The 20000-nt window shown below is 50.3% G+C and overlaps 4 protein-coding genes and 1 non-coding gene across 11 annotated transcripts in view; 1 reads left to right on the plus strand and 4 right to left on the minus strand.

Moving 5' to 3' along the window:
* The window catches only part of LOC126572251 (UPF0415 protein C7orf25 homolog), a 1560-nt gene extending 534 nt beyond the window's left edge, over nucleotides 1-1026 (minus strand). Inside the window, exon 1 of the mRNA XM_050231412.1 lies at nucleotides 1-1026. This exon is cut by the window's left edge and continues 534 nt beyond it. Coding sequence (XP_050087369.1) covers nucleotides 1-851 — 851 coding nt within the window. The 5' untranslated portion in view covers nucleotides 852-1026.
* A 617-nt stretch (nucleotides 1027-1643) lies between these two features.
* Nucleotides 1644-1715, plus strand: Trnag-ucc (transfer RNA glycine (anticodon UCC)). Its single transcript has one exon. It is a non-coding gene; the product is annotated as a tRNA-Gly (tRNA).
* Nucleotides 1716-1904: 189 nt separating this feature from the next.
* LOC126572252 (uncharacterized) lies at nucleotides 1905-12319 on the minus strand. The gene is made up of 5 exons (XM_050231413.1): nucleotides 11647-12319; nucleotides 10974-11285; nucleotides 9623-9727; nucleotides 2327-9068; nucleotides 1905-2155 (listed from the first exon to the last, which is right to left on the minus strand). Exons 1-5 carry the CDS (start codon nucleotides 11860-11862, stop codon nucleotides 2070-2072), a joined length of 7461 nt encoding a protein of 2486 aa, XP_050087370.1. The 5' UTR covers nucleotides 11863-12319; the 3' UTR covers nucleotides 1905-2069.
* Nucleotides 12320-12489: 170 nt separating this feature from the next.
* Nucleotides 12490-13639, minus strand: LOC126572253 (uncharacterized). Its single transcript, XM_050231414.1, has 3 exons — nucleotides 13415-13639; nucleotides 13292-13351; nucleotides 12490-13221 (listed from the first exon to the last, which is right to left on the minus strand). The coding sequence occupies exons 1-3, from the start codon at nucleotides 13499-13501 to the stop codon at nucleotides 12631-12633; spliced, it is 738 nt and encodes a 245-aa protein (XP_050087371.1). The 5' UTR covers nucleotides 13502-13639; the 3' UTR covers nucleotides 12490-12630.
* An 858-nt stretch (nucleotides 13640-14497) lies between these two features.
* Nucleotides 14498-20000, minus strand: part of LOC126572266 (putative thiamine transporter SLC35F3) — a 29934-nt gene continuing 24431 nt past the window's right edge. For 2 of the 7 annotated variants that reach the window (XR_007607949.1, XR_007607948.1), the window contains 2 exons: nucleotides 17734-18194; nucleotides 17050-17290 (listed from right to left, as the gene is read on the minus strand). Coding sequence is in view for 5 of the 7 variants with exons in the window: in XM_050231444.1 (XP_050087401.1) it covers nucleotides 15461-15874 (414 nt within the window). In the remaining 2 variants the exon portion in view is untranslated. Of the gene's footprint in view, nucleotides 15875-17049; nucleotides 17291-17733; nucleotides 18195-19365; nucleotides 19686-20000 lie in introns of those variants that run through there. The other 5 variants (XM_050231444.1, XM_050231445.1, XM_050231448.1 and 2 more) reach the window with 3 other exon arrangements.

Raw genomic sequence — 20000 nt, forward strand, 5'->3', positions numbered from 1 at the left:
AAAGAATCGTACGCCGTCTGACAGCAGATAAGCCTCCGTCCGGTGAACAGTTGATCCAGTATCGGTTTCACCGGTTTGTCGCGCTCCCAGCGGGCCTGTTCGCTGAGCAGCGGTTGCTTGAACTCCCACATTGCGGATCCGTTCGTCATTGCACTACAGTAAGCGATCAGCGTCGTCACGTCCACGTTGAGAAGCCGTATTTCCTCCTGCCGATCGGGTACCGATGCACCAGGATGCTGCTCATGCTGTGTATCGTCCGTTGGTGATGTAGGTTCATCGGCGAGTATCACAACCCGGATACCGATCCTCTGTAGCTCCTCGATCAGCTCCTCGTCTAGCCGACTCAAGAACCGGAACACCACCGTCGGTGGCCGGAACATGTAGGGGAAGTTGTTGGCCGCCTGGACGTACTCTTCCGCCTGCTCCAGGATCGACTTCGAGCCGTAGCTCGTGCGCCCGTACACGGCATCGCTGAGCGATTTGGGATTCCGGGCGATTACCTTGATCCAGGTTGCGCCACCATCGCATACGATGTCGACTCGCAGTGGACAAGCTCGGTCTTCGATCGGAAGCGGATAATCGACGTGCTTTACGTCGGCACTCGCCAGCAAACACTCCACCAGGCAGCCAAAGTGCGTCAGGTTACTGCAGAGGATGTGATTGATCGTGACTGTGCCATTCGCTTTGACGCGGTTCAGGAACTTCAGCTCCTGACTAATCTTCTTCCGGATCTTTCGCACACCTTCGATCGTTTCGCGCGGAGCCAGATCGCTCAGCAGCTTCTCGCCAAGGTCAATCTTCTGTTGCGCCAGGTTCGTCAGCTCCTCCACGGTGTATTCATTGGTTTGCATTCTTTGTGTTCAATTTCACTGCTCAACCGATGGCAAGTTTGTGGCCTTGTGTCGCGCGATACACTCTCCTTCGTGCGTGCTTTTCACGGGCTTCCCTTGGCCCACACAAATTTTGAACAGATGTAGGGGCGATTTTTAATGATTTCCTGCTTCAGTAGCGGGAGTTGGTTTGTTTTCGTTCCCAACCAACTGTCAACCCATTCCCCTTGACAGTACGGCGTTGCGCAAGGTTGCTAGGATCAGCTGTTCTCCGCCGGGTTGCTAGGTTGCTAGGATTTGTAATTCGTTCTTTCTTCGAACTTCTATCTTCGCAGAACTTTTTCAACAAACAGTAATTAAGTGGAACTGGAGAGGAGTAATATGTGCTTAATGGAAACAATGAATATTAATATAAAGTGAATATTGTATAAAGGTTTCGGACAACACAAGGCAAGGATATGTTGCAAAGTCTAGCTTACCGGTGACACTGTAGCCTGACGAAACTTATCCACTCAAGATCAATTCGGAAGATCTGCAGAAATGACGAAGTGCTCTTATACTCTTTGAAGACCAAAAATTTCCGAAGGATATTTGATCTTTTGCGTGAGCATGGACGTTGGAAACGATCTCAAGTCCTGTGAGGCACTCCATGTTCAGATGGAGTTGGAACGTTGGTTTCCGAAATATCTCTTATTACGAACTGAAGATTTAGTTTGTAAATAACTAAAAGCACAAATAGTAATCAACGAGGATTAAAAAAAAGGCCTATCTGACCCCGCGTGCGCTCACCAGCATCCCGGTTATCAGTATCCAGCGTCGGTGGTGTAATGGTCAGCATAGTTGCCTTCCAAGCAGTTGATCCGGGTTCGATTCCCGGCCGACGCACTGAAATCCTTTTTGCCACAGAACCGCGAATTTATATTGTTTCCTTCTCACGCAATCTGTATCCGTAAGCTACATCGATTAATTTATATTATTTTGCTAACAAGTGACAGCGACTGTGTAGAGTGTATGTTTGTAACTGGTTTTGGAATTCTTTCGTTAAATGAGAGCCCCAGCCATGGCGCGTTTCATTTGAACAGCTGTACAGTTTATTAAACAATAATTTCACCCAATCCACTCAAACTTCTTAATGGCATGTATGCGACTGTGTCGGTCAATCAGGTGAACTTGACCCAGGCATAATCAATTAGAACGATAAAACGGCTATACATTTCGCCAGCTCCCCCCCCCAAAAATTTACATTACAGTGTCATCTACTAGTTTACCCGGATCGAGCACATTCTCTTCTTTGTCACTGTGGTCCTGCCTGTTCCAGTCTAGTTCTAGAAGCAAATGGAATGGAGGGGCGAAAAAGAAACAAAAAAAAAAAAAATAGCGAATTAGTCGTGCGAAAGTCATTGTTGTGCGCTTGTTCTTGTGAATCGCTTGTTGATGTGAACAATCATGTGAAATTATGAAGAGAAGGGCAAACTGTTACCACCTTACTTACTTACCTTCGGTATTTTCGTTCACATCGTCTTGGATGCAACTATCCTGTTCGGTTGCTAAAGGCACGGCAACAGCAGCCTCGTCATCCCCTAGATCTTTCTCGATCGCTTCCGGAGCGCTCTCCGGGTCATCAACCGGGATCGAACAGTATGAATCATCATCGTCTTGCTCGACTGTGATGATGGCTTTGGCGCCGTCATGATTGTTGTTAGATGATAGCTGCATCAGATCACCATCATTGTCATCGTTGTCTGAAATCTCTCCTTTTTTATCAATGCTGCCTTCGTTAATCTCCTCGTGGTGCTGCTGCTGCTGCTGCTCGAAATTCGCCACCAACCGTATCCTTTTCACGGAAGGACCTAGTATCGATGAATCCTCTCGATCGTCACCCCGTTGGTCACTCTCCGGGCCTCTTTTGCTCGTTTGATCCACTGCAGAATCGTGCCGGTAGTTGCCATCATTATCACTGGTCTGTGTTGTCTCACAATTATGTTTGGCATCCGTACGGGCCACCATTTCACCGTTCGCAAGCCGTAGCACCTGATACGGACAGTTCTCACTTCGCCGGCACTGGTATATAGCTGATCCGTCGCTCCGCAGGTGGCTCCGGTACAACCGATATCCACTGTACCGCGTGGTCCGTGGTGCAACAACCTCTTCTTCCTCATCTTCGTCTTCTTTTTCCTTCTGATCGAGATCCTTTGTCTGTGGCTGCTCCCGCTGCACCAACGGGGACTGCTGCCCCTCGCCAGGATGTGTGTGGGTATGGTTACGATCATCCACGATCATACCATCTGGCAGGATCTGCAGCGTCACCAGGCAGTGCTGTTTCTGGCGTTTGCAACAGCGCCAGTACTGAACACCATTCGGCAATGTGCGATTATGCCAGTATCGGTACCCTTTGTAGCACATCGCCCCGATACTATTGCGGGGTTTGGGGCCAGTACTGCTGGCCGTTGCTGCTGCCCGTGGTGTAGGATAAGAAAACCGCCGTGGCACGTTCGAAGCAATCCGTGGTCGATCTGCCGCTGTAAGGTTAGTGGACGTTTGCTGCTGCTGCTGTGGCACCTCGGTACCGGAAACCACATCCGGCCGGTGTGTATGCTCCGTCTTCATGCCATTTAGTATACCACCGTTCGCCAGTCGGTAGATGGACGCTTGACAATCGGGGCGCCTGCTGCAGAGCCACAGGATCGAGTTGTCCGCACACTTACGCCCATACTCGTACCGATAGCCACCGTGTAGCAGTATCTTTGTCGGGCTCGACGGTACCGGTGGTGTCGCTTCGACTGAAGCAGCGCGTGGTGCAACTGGTGCGTGTTGCTGCTGTGACTGCCACGGGGGATGTTGATGTTCTCGATCGCTGGGTGGTGCGGCCCGGCCGTTCGGTAGGATTTCCTGCGACACGTAGCACCGCTTGTTGTTCTGTCCGATTAACTCCTGGCAGGACCAGATGACTGAACCGTCGGGTTTACTGCGCGGTGTCTGATACCGCTGGCCTTCGTACAGCAGCACGCTACGGCCATGTCTCGATTGGGTGATCTCGAAGTGGCGCGATCCACGGCCAATGTTCCGCAAGATAAACTCGCTCTCCGGCGGGTTATGCGTGTGCTTTATCGGCTCGGTTGACACGAGCAGCCGACCGGACGGCATCAGCAGCAACACCGAGGCCTGGCACGCGTTGTTGGAAGTGAATCGGGAGCACACGTACCGCTTGTGCCCATCCGGAAGATCCTTGTCGAAATCGTAGAAATAATCCTCGTACAACAGACAGCGCTTGTACTGGGACACCTTGATGAAGCTGTACTTTTTGGTTTTTTTCGTGTAGCTACCGGAAGCGACCACAACACTGTTGCTGCTGTCGCCGAGCTCTTCTCCTGCACCTGCCCCCTCTTCTCCTTCTCCTTCTTCTTCGTCGTCATCGCCGTCGTCGTTCTGCTCTTCGTCCGTCGAAGAGGATGAGTTTTCCTTCGCTTTTCGCTGGCCCATCTCGATCATCCTACGGTGCAGGCTCGACAGTTGCCCTGCCGTGTTCGTATCGTCTACCTCCGACTTTTCTTCCTGCTCTGCAGCAACGTAGGTCGGGTCGGTTGGCGCATGGTTGTGGCTCAGATCGTTCCGCATCGTCAGCAGGCCGGACGAATTGATCGAAACCGTAGCGAAGCACTTGAGCTTGAACTGCATCCGACATCGGTAGCTCACGGTGCCACTGGCCAGCCGGCTGTGCGTCCAGTACTCGTACCCATGGTGCTGCAGTATCGATCCCCGTGGTTTCTTCATCATCCGATAGTCCTTGTACACCGTTGTCCCACATTCGGGCACATTCGACGACTCCAAAGACGTACGCTTTGTGGTCGCCGTACTCGTGGATGGTTTCGCTGATCCGGTCAACGGGGAGTTGGGAACCGAGGCAGAACACGGGGCGCAGGGAGGATGCGAATGGACCTCACCCCGGTGATGCGTCAGCACCTTGTCCGTGGATAGTTTCATCATCATAAGGCAACCGTACGGCTGGAAACCGATGCAGCGATAATACTCGAGCCCATCCTTGCGCTCCCAGGTGCGCTGATAGCGGAAGTTCTGGCACCGTATCGTGCGACCGAACCGTCCCTCGAACTGGAAATCGCGCGTACCCTCGGGACCGATCTGCTCGCGATAGATCGGTGCCGACGGAACTTTGTCGTGGTTGTGCCTGTCACCACTAGATTTCCGCATCGAATCGGTACGATAGCTGCTATCCGTCTCGTCTTCCCTCCTATCCTCTTCTGCGGAGCTTTCCGAGGAGTCGGCGGTTTCCAGCTCCTGTTGGCTCACCGGTCGGCTGCTACTCGAAGACACAGCAGCCGAGCTCCGGTAATTGTTCCGTTCGGCGACGGTTGTCACATCGATCGGATGGTTGTGTGCGCTGTCGACGGATGATATTATTTTGCCTGTTTTGGAGAGGCGAAGCAAAGCCGCACAGCGCAGTGGCTTCCGGTAAGCGCAGCGCCACACGTTCACTCCGTTCGAGAGCGTGTAGCCGAGATAGTAGCGGCGACCTTCGTGCACCAGCCGCCTCTGTCCCTTTTTGTTCTTCTCAAAACCATACTCACCGTGATCGGTATACGCAACGCGACGAGAGGACGAAGATACAGATGGAGTGCTCGTCGATGACGGTGACGCCGTCATCACCGGTGCCCGCTCCTCCTCGACGGACACGACGGACAACGGTATGCTGCGATGTTTAATGAATCGTTTCACCAGCTCCCGGAAGGTCGGGGCACCAGGTTTTCGGCCGAGCGACAGCTTCATCCCAGCGATGCCATCCGCGTTCGCGCCGTGAATGTGCTCATCCTTGGTCTTGGTCACGCTCGTACCATCAACCGACACAACGACCCCGGCGCGGCAAAGTTTTTTGGCGTAGCAGCGCCACAATGAGTGTCCATCCACCCGCTGCGACTGCAGGCTGTACCGATAGCCTTCGTACAGGAGCGAGAGCCGTCCACGGGGCGTACGGTACAGCGCGAACAGTTTGTCGCATTCGCGCAGCCGCTGTTGCTGCTCCTGCTGCTGCTGCTGCTGATCGGGAGGATCATGATTGTGACTATATAAGCTCTGCACTTTCATCCTTCCATCCTCCTGCGTGATGGTCTTGACTTTCGCCAAACATTGGTCGGATGTGGTGCAGGCCCACACCGAAGAACCGTCCGTTTGCACTGTCTGCATCTTTCGGTACCGATGATGGTTCCAGCTAATGATGTTCCCCTTGATCACCGGCTTCGTGTTGACGGTCTTCGGTGTCAACGTGGTTGTGGAGCAGGAAGAGGAGGAGGCGGGACCACTGTCCGTTGCTTGGTCAGGCAAGCGTACGACCGGTGGTAGTTCTTCCAGAGGACGATGGTTATGCTTATATTCGCGGTAGAGCGTCAGTTTACCCTGCGGATCAACACACAGGCGGGCCATACACGTGTTGCCGTTCATGCCGCAACGCCACATAACGGTACCGTCCGCTCGGGTGCCCGACTTCCCGTATCGACAGTGCTCGTACACAAGACACTCCCGATTAATCCGATTGACGCTGTAGTAGTACTCTTGGTTGCCGCCATGGGCCGGTTTCTTCTCATCCTCTTCCGATTCCTCTTGCTTCTTCACTTCTTCGTCCTGGCTAGCGTCATCTTCCTCGGGGGCCAGAGCGTGGTTGTGCTGCTCGTGGACAATCTCCAGTTGCCCGTCATCGTGGATTTTGATGGATGCGCGGCACTGGTGTTTACTCATGTTGCAAATCCATGCCACGCTCCCGTCACTCCGTTTACCTCTGTGCAAGAAGCGTCCCCCCCGGAACAGCAGGCTGTTCGTGTTGAGCCGATTCTTTACGATCCGGTAACCGGCTTCCGCCTTGGGGATGATGTTTCGTAACCCGGATACGGTCGATGAATTGCGCCTCAGCTTTGGTTTATCGTCTTCATCGGACAGCTGTTGGTCTTGGTCTTGGTCGCTTTCAGTGCCAGCAGCCGCTGTCGTCCATGGGCTCGTCGACGCCGGTGACCCACTACGATTAGGATCGTTCTCAGTAGGCGGATGGCAGTGTTCGTGCTCGTTCGCCTTGGCAATGGTTTCATCGGGAAAGAGTATGATACCCGCCCAGCAGCCCAGCGTTCGCTGGGAGCACCGCCAGAGTGACGATTTGTCCACTCGGTCTCCCTTCCGTGTGTAGCGGAAACCGGCGTGCACCAGACTGTCGCCATTCTTCACATTCTTCACAAAATACCACTCGCTCTCGGTGAACGTTTTCTCGTCCAGTGCGTACACCCGTCGCCCCTGTCCGTTCTTCACTACCTTTGGCTTTGGCTCCTTTGGCATCTCATCCGTTGGGGCGTGATTATGGTGCGCGGTACCGTCGTGAACGATACTACCATTCGGTGCCATCGTTAGCTTGGCGGTGCATGTTTTCAGGTTCATACGACAGTGCCACTTGATAGTGCCGTCCGGGCGGACCAATCGCTTGCAGTATCGGTAGCCACGGAGCACGAGCCCCTCATTGCCCTTCTTGTTCTGTATCAAGCGGTAACCGTAACGGCGAGCCATCGCTGGTATGATGCGTGTCACGTGTCCTGCGACATTTCTGGGCGATGGGGTTTTGGTACGCAGCCGGTCGCTCGCTTTAAGAATGTTTAGTGGCCGTATTGAAACCAGTGGCTGTTTTATCGTGTTGATATTGCTCTCGCCTGTACCAGCGCGCCGTCCCTGTTTCTCCGTTGGCTCGTGACAGTGAGTTTGCGATTGCAGTGTGTACACCATTCCGTCCATGGCCACCACGACCATGGCACGGCAGTCGGCCGCGGAGTTGACGCAGCGCCACCGATCCGTCATCTTTCCGTTCACGCACCGCCGCTGGTACCGGAACCCGTCGTGAATGAGCTGCTCCCTCCCGTTCGCCATCCGGATTAGACGGTACGCGAACGACCCGCTCGAAGAGAGCAGATTAACGCGCTTCTGACGCACCTGATCATGCACGTGTGTCCCGACGATCTCCACTAGACCGTGCTGATGCTGAATCGCCTGCGCATGGCAGCGATCGTAGTTGCGCCGACAGCGCCAAATGATCGCACCATCTTCCCGCTGGTTCTCCTTCTCGTACAGACATCCATCGAACAGTAGCCGCAGTTTTTGGTTTACATTACGCACGATCTGAAAATTATAGCCCCGCTTTAATGTGCCCGGGACACCGGAAGGTTCATTGGTTTTGCGGCCGGCCGGTTTCGCTTCCTCTACGTCATCGGATGGCGTTTCTACTCGGTCCGGTGGGTCCTGTGGTTCCGATTCGGCATTCATGTGAGTGCTCAAGTACGCGCTCAGATCGATATCCTCGGATTGATCCACTAGCTCATTCTGCCCACTAGCTTCCCCTTCCTCATGCACTGCATCAGACCCATCCTCTTCCGGCAGTTCATCTTCGTCGTCCGTCGTGCGCTGGTCGGCCGGATGTCTGCGCCGTCGCCTTCGCTGCATGCCAGTAAGGCATTGTGCATCGTGGTTGTGTTTTCCGATCGTTTCGATCGTCTTGGAGGGGGTTAGGAAAATGCCGGCTTCACAGCTACCACCGTTGACGCGGCACTTCCAGTATATCGTACCGTCCATCCGCTTGTGCTTCTGGCTGTACTGGAAACCATTGTGTACGATCGAAGTTCCGTTTCGCATATTCACCACGAACTGGTAGTCACTGGTTGACGGTGTACCCTCCGGTTCAGCCCTATGCCGTCTGGTCGTCTTGTTCTGGTTCAACTGCTCAGTTTCTTCCAATCCACTCAGATAACGTACAATGGTATGAACCGTAGCGTTTTTGGTAACCGGGCTTTGGTGGTTGTGCTGCCGTACCCCCGATACTATTCGATTGGAGTTGTTCTCCTTTAGCATCGCGTTACAATCCCGAACGACGCAGTGCCATTCCTGACTGTTGCGTACTGCTGTCGCCGGTCCTGCTGCTGCTGCTGCTGCTGCTGGTGCCCGTTGCGAGAACAGAAAGCCTTCGCAACAGATATAGTCTTTTCCGCTTTTGCTCTTTATCCGCCGATGTTTCCATTGTACATCGTGCACATTTTCCTCTGGAGTAATCGTGGAATGGTCAATTACCATCGCCGTATGGTTGTCCCTCGGTACATTCGGATCATGCTGTATTTCGTCGTCACTCGTAACGTACAATCGCTCATCAATGTGATCCTCTAGATCTAGCTCTTGCTTCACTTGCACCTGACTGTACGTTCCGTCATCCTGGAAAGTAACGAAGAGAAGAGAGAACATAGAATGCCAACACAGAATTCTGAATGTTTGATCGCGGGCAATGTTTCGTAATTTGTCTTTCGATATAAAACTGAATTTTCTTTAGGTATGGATCAAAGTGGCACCGATACTCGAGCCAATGGTTAGGCTTTCCAAATATTGAGATTAAGGATTTGATTTGATTTGGGATGCGTACAAGGGTAAAATAAATAGTTTAAAAGCATAATTCAATGTGCTGACGAAAGCAGTAACAGACGTGCATCCAGTGTTCTTACGACTCATCACAATTAAAGGAACAGAGTTCTGCGCAGGACTACTAGCCTCCCAGATATTTGCTGCATCGCTTGCAGCGGTGGTGTAAAAATCTCAGAAAAGAACAATACTCCATTTTCATTCGACTTGAGGCTAGATGGTTACTTGCAATCAGTCTACCACTTTAGATGAATCGAAGAAAATAATTACGAAATACTTGAACATTCGTATGCGAAGATGGATAACATTTTGATTTAAAAGAAAAGATCAAAGGGCAAAGTAACAATACTTACGCTGCCTTCGTAGTTTCCATCGCTACTCCTGTAATCGAAGAATTCGTCTACGGGATCGTCCATTGGCTCGAGCAGGTTATGCAATGGTCTGGCGTTGGTGGAGTGCTAGGTGAATGATACGCACAGTAACATAATCATCATCAAAATCATCGTGGAACAACTTCATCACAGAGTCATCATGCATCATGAAATTATATAACTACTGTGTACGTTCCGACCTTGAGAGTCTGACCGGAGAAAATTTTCTCGCGAAGCGTGCGTCTCGGGTTTTGAGGGTAATGTTTGAGTTAACATAAAACAAAGTAAACCACGAACTCCTATCTGTTCCATTTTTGTGTGTTGGACATAGACGATCAACAATAGACGCAGCATCTGAAACGCAAGCCATCACTGGGCGTTTCCGTGGAAGCAACAGAAAAAAACTAGGCCAATGTGCACATCGAAAGTGCTAGAAGTCGATCCCTTATGCTGCGGAACTCTTACGGTTCACTAACATCCGGAGATATCAGTGAGCTATTCAACAAATATTTGTACAACAGGGGAAGAACCGGGAAACATTCCAGAAGGAGCAGAATAAAACTAACATCGTGAATACTTGAAGACATCGTCATCGGTATTCAGCTGCATGTGATTATAATTTAGATTCAATTTCATTTCTCTCGAGGGGCCGCTGCTCGGCTCTCTATCGGACCTAGTTTTACCCCTAAACCCCGTTCCTACAGTGTCATAGCCCGTTGCCCTCGAGCGTCGCATTGGTATTAGTGCGGAATATACCATTCCCAGAGTTTTAATCTTCGCGAAGGTAGACAATATTTCACGCACACACGCGGCAAATGCATTTGGAAATAGTCGGCATCAGCACAAACTTTCCCCAGAAAATGTAATGCCCAGAGTATTGCTAGGATTTCATCGCAAAACCTGAACAAGAATGTTGCGATTGGAATTAAATATCACACTAGCTTAACATGTGGCTATAGGGGGAAGGCATTTGCATTCGCATTTGTACAAAAGTATACAGTACGGTACCGCGAAGGCAATACTTGAGTCATCTTCAAGGTTGTAGAGTTATGCCGGGCACCCTAAAATGTGGGCAAACGGGCAACGCATCGCGGTTCGACAAGAATACGTCACGCTTCTCAGCTTCTGGAGGCCGAGCCGTGCGTGGTGGTTGCAGCTAGCCGTGGCGACGTTCGAGATCGATACATGCGCACACTTGTCGTACTCCTACTGTACAACAATGTTACACACTTCCATGGAGAATAGCCCACCGTTATCAACTACTTGCGGTACTTTCCGACCAATCCATACGATGTAGAACGAAAAAATAAAAAAAAAAATCCCAAAGACCTACCTCGTACGATGTCGTCGCATGGGGCTCAGATGAATCCAGCACATGTAGACCACCGGTGGACTGGAATTCGCCGGTATCCTCCAGCTCGTGGTCCTCGTAGAAGCTATCCAAGTCGGCGGTCTTTTCCTGCTTGATGCTATCCACGGGGATAAGCGTTGCTGGGGCTGCCTCGATGCTACGCGCAAGGCGTCGCTTCCAGTTCCGCTGCAGTACATCGTTGGTCCGGCACTGCTCTCGATACTGATAGAATTCTTCGATTTTTGATACACACGCGAAGCAAATCAACGCATCTTCATCATCGGAATATTCTATCTGTGAGCGTAGGCCGCAACCCAGTTCCGATCAGAAATCATTCGAGCATCCAAAAAGAACAGAAGATAAGAAAAGAAGAAGAAGAGTAAGCTAACCCCGTTCGGAACCCACCAGACCCCGCGCAATCATGCATATATAACTACGGGAGCAATTGAATTCTAGTGTTGTTTGTCCGGCATGGAGTTTCCGTCCTACGTTGTGTATGGTTACGCTAACATGTATCTACTCGATTGTCCGCATATACTGGGAGTCGTAGAAGCTATACCCCGACTAGGAAAGTTCCGACTCCAGCAAGCCAGCAAGACAGACAAGACTATGCCAGTGTCCGGACTTTGTACTACATTCTATAAATGGAACTTACCTTGACTGTGGTGCAAGCGACAATTTTGCGTAGAAGAACTTCATCCCTGTATCCCGCAGGAAACAGCTCGCGGAGATTGCTTTCGTCGTTGCAGCAAAGCCGGCAGCAACCAAACCGAATCGCATACTCACTTTCCGCCAAACTATTCGATCCGGCCAAGTTGATGTGAAACAGATTTCCGTCGTCCGATGGCCTTCCATCGGCGACGTTTGCCATTTTGGCAGACACCTCGGCTTCCTCGAAAGCTGGCCGCACTTTTCACCACTCGACACTACACATCGACCGGCGGGATTAATCCCCTGGAATTTCCGCGGACTTCTGGGACGCGCACGTCCAGTACTGCCAGTAGAACGGAACTCGGAACTTCCCAAACTTCGAACAAACTCGTACAGGAGGCAAATTGGATGTTTCTGCGGTAACTTGACCCTCCGAAGTGCTCTCGCCGAGTTGCTCTTCACTCTCGCTAAATGTGGACCGAACGCACCACTACATCTGCACCGTTGTTTTTTTTTATTGTTCGACTGATTCCGATCAACAGGAACTGGGTTTCATCGATTCCTCCGCAATCGTCTGCAGCAGCTGGAGTAGCGGTGACTCTTTTCCGTCTGTTCTATAATATTACAGCAGATTACAACAATGCTTTTCGTTATCACAGAACCCGCCGGCACCGCCACCGCCGTTCCTGCAGGTAGGGCTTCCAAATAACAATAGACGCGCTCTCTCTCTCTCCTTCTAGCGTGGAGCGATTCACAACAAATCGATGTCAAACAATCGATGCGTTTATGCTGCTCGCTTTGAAAGATCGTTGCTACGAAATTCCGGTTACCGACGCAGAAGGAAATGCGGTTTATTTAAGCCTTTTTATTATTAACGATCGAGCATGTAACATTTAGCACCAAGAGATGCCCACGGCGGAAGACACAAACAAGCAGAAAGTTCTACTTTTCGCTACCGAAAAACAAACAAACGAACGGCCTCCGGCGCCTATCGCACCAGCACCGGTAATCGTTTGGAGTATACGAGCTTATCCCACACCGCTGGCCACAGAGAAAGTGGCCAGACACGGGGAGGCAGATTGTGTTGCCAAAGCCCATTCCGGCGATACTTGGCGTACCGTTCCGATTGTGCTAGTGAGCGGTAGTACTGGTGTAGCTGCGCTTCGTATGGGTCCTTACGGTTTAGGACGGATTTCGGGACGGAAACGGTCAGTTTAGCAAATCCCAGCGATAGGAGTGCATCTCCGACGTCTACCGTTCGTTTCGGTTGGGTGAGCAGGACACGACATTCGGCATGCTCGTTGGTAGATGAGGCCACCATCGGTATGAAGCAGATCTCGTTGCCGGACACAACGGATTCCAGCCAGGAGTACCCGTTGGCGTTCACATCGATACCGTTCACCTTGATCGGGATCGTTTTTCTCGACCAGAACAGGATATTCGCCGGGGGACGATGCCGTACGATAAGCAGAGGACCGTGCTGTAACGAGGGCTCTATCTTGTCGACTCGCCCATACTGTCGGATCTGTTGTCGGATAAAGTGTTGCGGGATATCCGAGGCCTTACCGAAGCGTGTGAACTGTTGTGGAAAAAGGGGAACGAAATTTCAATAACTTTGACCAACGAGCCTATATTCTTTGCTGACGTACAGGACGGATTTTTCTGTAGGCGACCACGAACAAAATTCCCGACAAGGAGTAGCTGATGATCTGCAAACAGAAATACACGGGATGATCTCACAAAATCAACAGGTCGCCACCGCTTCCCCATACCTCCACTCCCTTGGTATCGTTGCGCATGTAATCGGAAAACCGCTGGAACCAGCTGGGGCTCGTTTCGTAAGATCGAACATCACCCATCTCGCGTCTGCGTCGTACTTAAAGTCGACTAGGGGCAAAGGGGCAAAGGTCGGCGGGATCTGCCCAAGACGCAGGATACCTTGAACGCCAGGACACCGATAATCAATTACTCCCACAGCCAAGTATCGGAAAATCAAGACAAAAACAATCCAAGTGAAAAAAAAGAGGGACTTTGACAGAAGTTAAGCGCATGACCACTGGTTCGCAAAATTATTGAAATAAAATTATTAAAAAAGGGAACGCTTTGCGCTGAAATAGATAAGAAAGGATAAAAAGACGTTCATGAAATAAAATTAGTGTTTTTCGCGAAATGATGTTGAAAATGGTGTAAAATTGGCGTTTTTCGGGAACAGGCCCAAACCGAGCGGTTTGAACTTTGAACTGCTCGACTGCAACGATTTTGAGCAGAACGGTGGAAAACGGGGGGCAGGTGGGTGGGAAAAACGTGTGGAAAACCCAATGTTTGGGTGATTTTCGCATCTTTCCTTTAAGGCTGACCCTTTCAAGAGTATTCTCTGCAATCGTCCAACAGGGCGCAGATCACGAGGTCCAAGGATTCGCACTTTGAGAACACTCTAAGGACCCTCAGGGCCCTCCGGAAAAAGTTTTCTTTCGAGGACTACAAACAAACCTTGCTGATTTTTCCAAACAGGTAATGCATACGGTAGGCTGGCTTTAGAGGAAGGAATGTAATATCATTTTCTTATATTTTGTAGCTTCTTCGCCTTCAGATGGTCACAATAACTTTCTGATGTTACAATGCATCGTTAGAGTGTGTTTGTTGATTCGTTGTTGAAATTTACCTTACTGGTTACGTGAAACGCAATTCTGAACGCGACGAACGTTATACCGACTCATTTATGCTTAGAAAACAGTGATCAACTCAAAGACGGATTCCTTTACAACTGGTCGCTATAAAACTAGTGTTTTTTTTATTCTCTTACTGCCTTCACCTTGATTGCCTCCTCGACACGTTTACCCTCCATTTCCTAAACTCCTCTCTCGTTTTTTTTTTTCACTATCCAGAGGGTAAACTCCTGTCGTCCAAGAATCACATTCTCGGTGCATGTCCCTAAATGGTAAAAACACTTAATTTTATTGTTTCCTAACCGGCCTGGAACCGTGCGGAGCGGAACCGGGCCAACGTAAAGCAACAAATGCATCCTAGGGTACAATTGCCAACAAACTGGGTGTCTATCACCGTGGAATATACAACTACGTACCGGAGCATTTTTGGTAGAGTCCCTAAACTACGTGTGAATGTCGTTAAAAAAGTGAATTTGTGGATCGATGCGTGTCTCGGGGAAAGGTGTTGCGCTACTGCTGCACTGCTCTAAGGTGTTGATTGTTCATCGGTGGCCGTATTAAAGCGCCCCACAATCTGGTGGCCACGGATCGAGTGAGTTGTGTGTTTGTCTTTTCTTTTTGTTTGAACCAACTTTGAAGTAGCTGAAATACATACATCTCTTAACGGTGGAATTGGAACAGTGGATAAACAGGATTAACGAGTTCGCATTATATGTCTAGAAACGGCTAGCAGACCGTTCCGATCGATAGTAACACCAATAAATCGAGGAAAACTGGTCCTTATTCTCCAGGAGACTACACTGTAACGCCGGATGTGAAGCCGAACGATGCATCAAAAGAGCGATTGATTAAAGATCTGTTCTTCCGCGTGTCGCCTACCGGACAGTCCGATGTGTTGCAATATTACTTTTGGGAAAAATACAATACTGAACGGGTTATACTCCTCACACCTCCTACTCCCCGTACCTAATCACACATGATGCTTTTGTTTAAGATACTAAATCACCCACTTTGCAGGTGGGACCACTAGCGCGGTATGTACCGGTAGACCATACCACAGCTAGGTCCGTTCTCAGATTGTCTCAGAGCGCAAGAAAGAACGAAAAAGAAAAACCGTATCCAGTCGAGTGTACCACCGAGAGCCCACAGCGCTCATTCCAGCGAACCGTACGAACTGCTGCGACCATTCAGCGACGGATACCGGTGGCTAGTGGCCACCGTTGCCGTCAGCGTGTTCGGGTTGCTGCCGGTTCCGGAGCCCAGGCCACCGACGGGAACGAGGCACAGTGAGCCCGGTTTGCGCATAAAGTTGGTGGTGGACATTTCGGTGAGCGAATAGTGGCGCAGTTTGGCATGCGGGTTGAGATTCAGAAAATCGCTGCCACTTTCATTGTGCAGGATATGCTGAAAGTGCTGCAGGCTCTGCTGGTGCTGCTGCTGTTGCTGCTGGTCGGTCATCTCACCCGGCCAGAGGGAGAGCGAAGATGCGATCGAATGTAGCCCGTCCGATAGTCGATGACGTCGCGATGCTGCGATGGAGTTCCGCTTCGAGGATGACGACCCCATCTGCAACGGAGGATCAGCGGATCGAACGCGCGTGGCCCATCCATGGTTTCCATTTCCATTTCGGGGGAATAGAGAGGGGAAGAACAAAAAGGAAATCAGCATTAGGTTTTTCGGTCCGCCAGCGCTACCTTCTTTACAACCCGGGGCGTGTACAAAAGCGGTGGCAGTGGTGTAGTCGAGAAAAATCGCGAGGCGAAAAACTAAGAAAAACCGAAACAGACAAACGGGAAACAGAAACCGGGTGGACATACACAACACAAAAAAACCACAGAACAGGGTAAGCCAAAAAACAAAAACAAAAACACACAGACAAAATAGGGCGGGGGTGGTGGTACACAGAGGCAGCCTATCTATAAGCCACAGCATAACAGGCGCAGCACATCGATCGAGCGATCGTGCGAAGCTCCGCAGCGAAATCATAGAACCACGTGGAGGTGGAAAAAGGGAAAAAACAGAAACGGTGACAAGGCACTTCAGGCAGTGGCAGCATCGAATAAGGCAAGGGGATCACCGTAGGAGCTAGCTCACGATCCAGAACCTAGAACCTGGTTCGCTTAGCTCACAGCCTCTCTCACTTCAGGCGCCTTCGGTGGATCCTTGGGTGCGAGAGTTCGCTTATGAAGCTATCAGCAAATCAACCCAAATCTAACATCAAATTAAAAAAAAAGCGAATAGAAAGCGAAAACGAGAAGAAGGAAATGATGTGAAGGAAAGGTAGGTGGCGTCAGGAAGTGAGCGGGAGGACAGATCACAGATGCAACAGACGGAGCGTGATTGATTGCGATTGCGTGGTTGAGCCACAAAATGCCTAGAAACGGAAGCCAAACACACAAGCGCATACCAATGTGTACTAACTGCAACTGAAAAGAACGCAAAGCCTTAACCAAGCCTAGTAGGGCAGCCAGTGCCAAGCTGTGCCAGCATAGATCGGCCAAAAGCTATAGACAAATTGCTGGGCAGGGGGACAATGACGATGCCGAAGAGGTGGATGCGTTTTGTGGGGCCTTCTGTTGGGTCCCGTAGGACAGACGGCTATGGAGAGTGAGGGATGCTTCAGCAAAGTAGTGGAAATACAGCCAACATACGGTACAGGTAGGGGGGGGGGGGGGGGGGGGGGGGGTGACAAACAAACACACATTCCAGATTTACCTTGCGAACCGTTGCAGTTTCATCTCGTATCGCTTCGCTTCCAAAACGGATGCACCTGACCGAGAGCGAATGCACGTTGTTTGTGTGCTTGTGCGTGTGTCTTATTGTGCAAGAAGGAGTGTGAGGAGGAGGAGGAGGGCGACTTTAGTGACAAATTAGGAATCGAACCACTACTGGAACGGATAGCAAATTGTGGAAATTGGGCGGTAGCGTTTCGAAGAAATAAAGGAATGCATTTTTTTCTAAACAATGGAATAAAGGATGCTTCTGATAAGGATATACAAATAAAGGAATGTATGGGTGTGTGTAAAGTGTTGTTGTTTAACAATTCATTGCAAAGCGGTAGTAGCAGTAGTGGAGGTAGTAGTAGAAGTAGAAGAACAAGGTTCATAAAAAGAGAAAAAAGATGAGTAAGAGAGAGAGAGAGAAAGAGAGAGAAAGAGAGAGAAAGAGAAGATACACATTGAGCTAAGAACTAACAACCGGTGCTGGCAGCGGATGGGCGCATGTGTCGTGTAATCAAAATGGGTTACTACGGATGGTGCTACTCCAATATGTTGCTTCTCCTTCAGCTCCAAAGGTTGGATCAAAGGTTGCGGAACATTCCGCTACGTGCACTTGGATGAGTTGTGAGCGATTCTGGTGTGCTATGGCAGTGTGGGCGTTGCTAGGGTGATTGCTAACCGTGGTGAGCCTACCGGTGCACTTACCTGGCAGATGAACGCGCTCCGGCCGTTCACACGTGGACCATCACGCGCTGTTGGCCACCGATTGCACAGGTGGCTTTCTGATCTGATCTGTGTTAGTGATCTGCATACGGAGGAGGAGGGGGGGGTGTATACTAGTGTTTGCCCCCCAAAAAGGCTCCCGCGCTACTTCACCGAACGGAACCGGACCGGTGTGGCGATGAGGTGAAGACGAAGACGAGACGAACACTGGGTGGGTACGAGCCTCTTACTAAACTCATTTTCCGTCTTTTCCCCGTTATGTCCTTCTTGCTCTCTATCTCTTTTCTCTCTCTCTCTCTCTCTCTCTTTCTCTTTCTTTCTCTCTTTTCCCCTTTCCCGCGATTCCGCCTGGAAACTCTCTGTATCCGTTATCGGGCAGGATCTATCGGACAGTTGAGGTGGGTGATGCTACGACCACTTCCCTTCTACAGAAGGCAGGCCGACTGGAACAGTAAACGGTTCAAAGGAGCGTCGGAGGTGCAATTATGTGAGGTCCATGTGAGTGTTTTACGTGTTTTGCAAGTTTGTGCATGTTGATAAGATTTATTTTGAAAGGAAAAGAGAAAGAGAGAGAGAGAGAGAGAGAGAGAGAGAGAGAGAGAGAGAGAGAGAGGAGAAAGAAAGATAGGTAAGAATCAAAGATCAGTGATAAAAAGGGGTTTGGAAATTATTTCGTACGATTCTTGGAGCGTTCTTTGGGTTTTTAAATGAGCTAATGTTAAAAAATTTCGCTATACAATTTGGCCAATGTCCCTGTCGCCTGCAGGCCAATAAATGAGAACCGTACCAGAAGCCACCTGCCCGATCGAGTGAACGGCTCGATCCTACAGTTGGAAAATGGTTGTCGAATCGAACACACGAAGTAAAACGGCACACAAGCTGTGCTATCGGTGCTAGAAGCTCTTGAGGAGATTGTTAAGACGGAAAAGCAGTAGACAGTACAGACAGTAATGCAGAGGGAGACAGACAGAGTGAGGAAGAGTAATGCTGATGCTGTACACATCTGCCACACTTGTGTTTGCAGTTTCACTAGACCCAAGGACGTGGTGCTACCGATTGCACAAGGGTGATCAGTGCTTTAGGGTGCGTAACGTAAGGGAAACAACGAAAATCTGCACGTGTCAATAATCGAGCCTCGAGCCAGAACTGCTAATAAAGGAAATGCCTTAGGAAAAGGGGTGGGCGGGGGAGGGGCAATCAGATTCGTATGATGCTTTCTTCCCGCGGACCGCACCGGATTTGTGAAACCCCCGGCAGCAAGCTCATCAGCAAGCAGCATAGGCAGCAGGAAAGCCAATGGCTTAGGCGGCTACACTAAGGACTAGCTAGTAGATGCACGTCACGAGCACAATTACGAGACGGCACGAGACGGTCACGGGGCACGCCACAGAAATCAAGCTCAGCGCAAAACGGGCTACGAAAGGGACACTACGCCGATTTCTTCTTCTACGGGAGCGATTCAGCTACTTCGGGATGGCTCACCTGGCTGGCGCGTGAAGGACCCTGAGCTTGCTACAAACACAGTGAAAACCAACCGTACCGTACCAAGGAGCCACAGCCGCACGATCACGATCACTTGCAAGAGCAGCACGTGAGTAGCGATGCCGTGGGTGGGTGGGTGGGCGAGCGAGCGAGCGGGCGGGCATGGCATTGAGGGGCCATTACATTCGCGCACACATAGCACACACTCGAGTTGTAAAATTTTGTTTCATTGTTTGTTTTTCGGAAGGAGCGGAGCAGCGCACAATTTGTGTGATGCTTTTAGCTTTCGGCTTTCTTTTTTGTTTTGTTTTGTTTTTGGGCAAATGCTTGTCCCAAGTGTTTGCTTGAGTAGCACACAGAATTGGCGCAGAGGTGGCTTTTGCGTGGAGCGGAAGTAAGTATCAGCAATTGAGAGACTCGATAGTTAAACGTTTACCTCTTTTGTTGTATATCTGGAATGAGTAGTGAAGGAATTAGTTCAGTGTATTTGGATCGTGAATCATCGCGGGCATCGCGGAATCGAAATCAAACAAACAAACAAAAAAAAGGCAATAACAAGAGGAGGAACACAGGGTGTTCAGTGCGAAGGAGAATGAGCCGATGAGCAAACGTGGTGATCAATCGCGAAAACGTTCTGGGTGCCTATTTAGTTCCATTTTCTATGAAACATATCTTAGGTGTGTGAATAGAGAGGTGCTTTGATTCCCTCCCGGTCTTTCCGTTTGATTAGTGATGCTCATCACATCGCTGTGCGCCTCCATCCTCCG

The sequence above is a fragment of the Anopheles aquasalis genome, chromosome 2, assembly GCF_943734665.1.
Source record: "Anopheles aquasalis chromosome 2, idAnoAquaMG_Q_19, whole genome shotgun sequence".
Classification (NCBI taxonomy): domain Eukaryota; kingdom Metazoa; phylum Arthropoda; class Insecta; order Diptera; family Culicidae; genus Anopheles; species Anopheles aquasalis.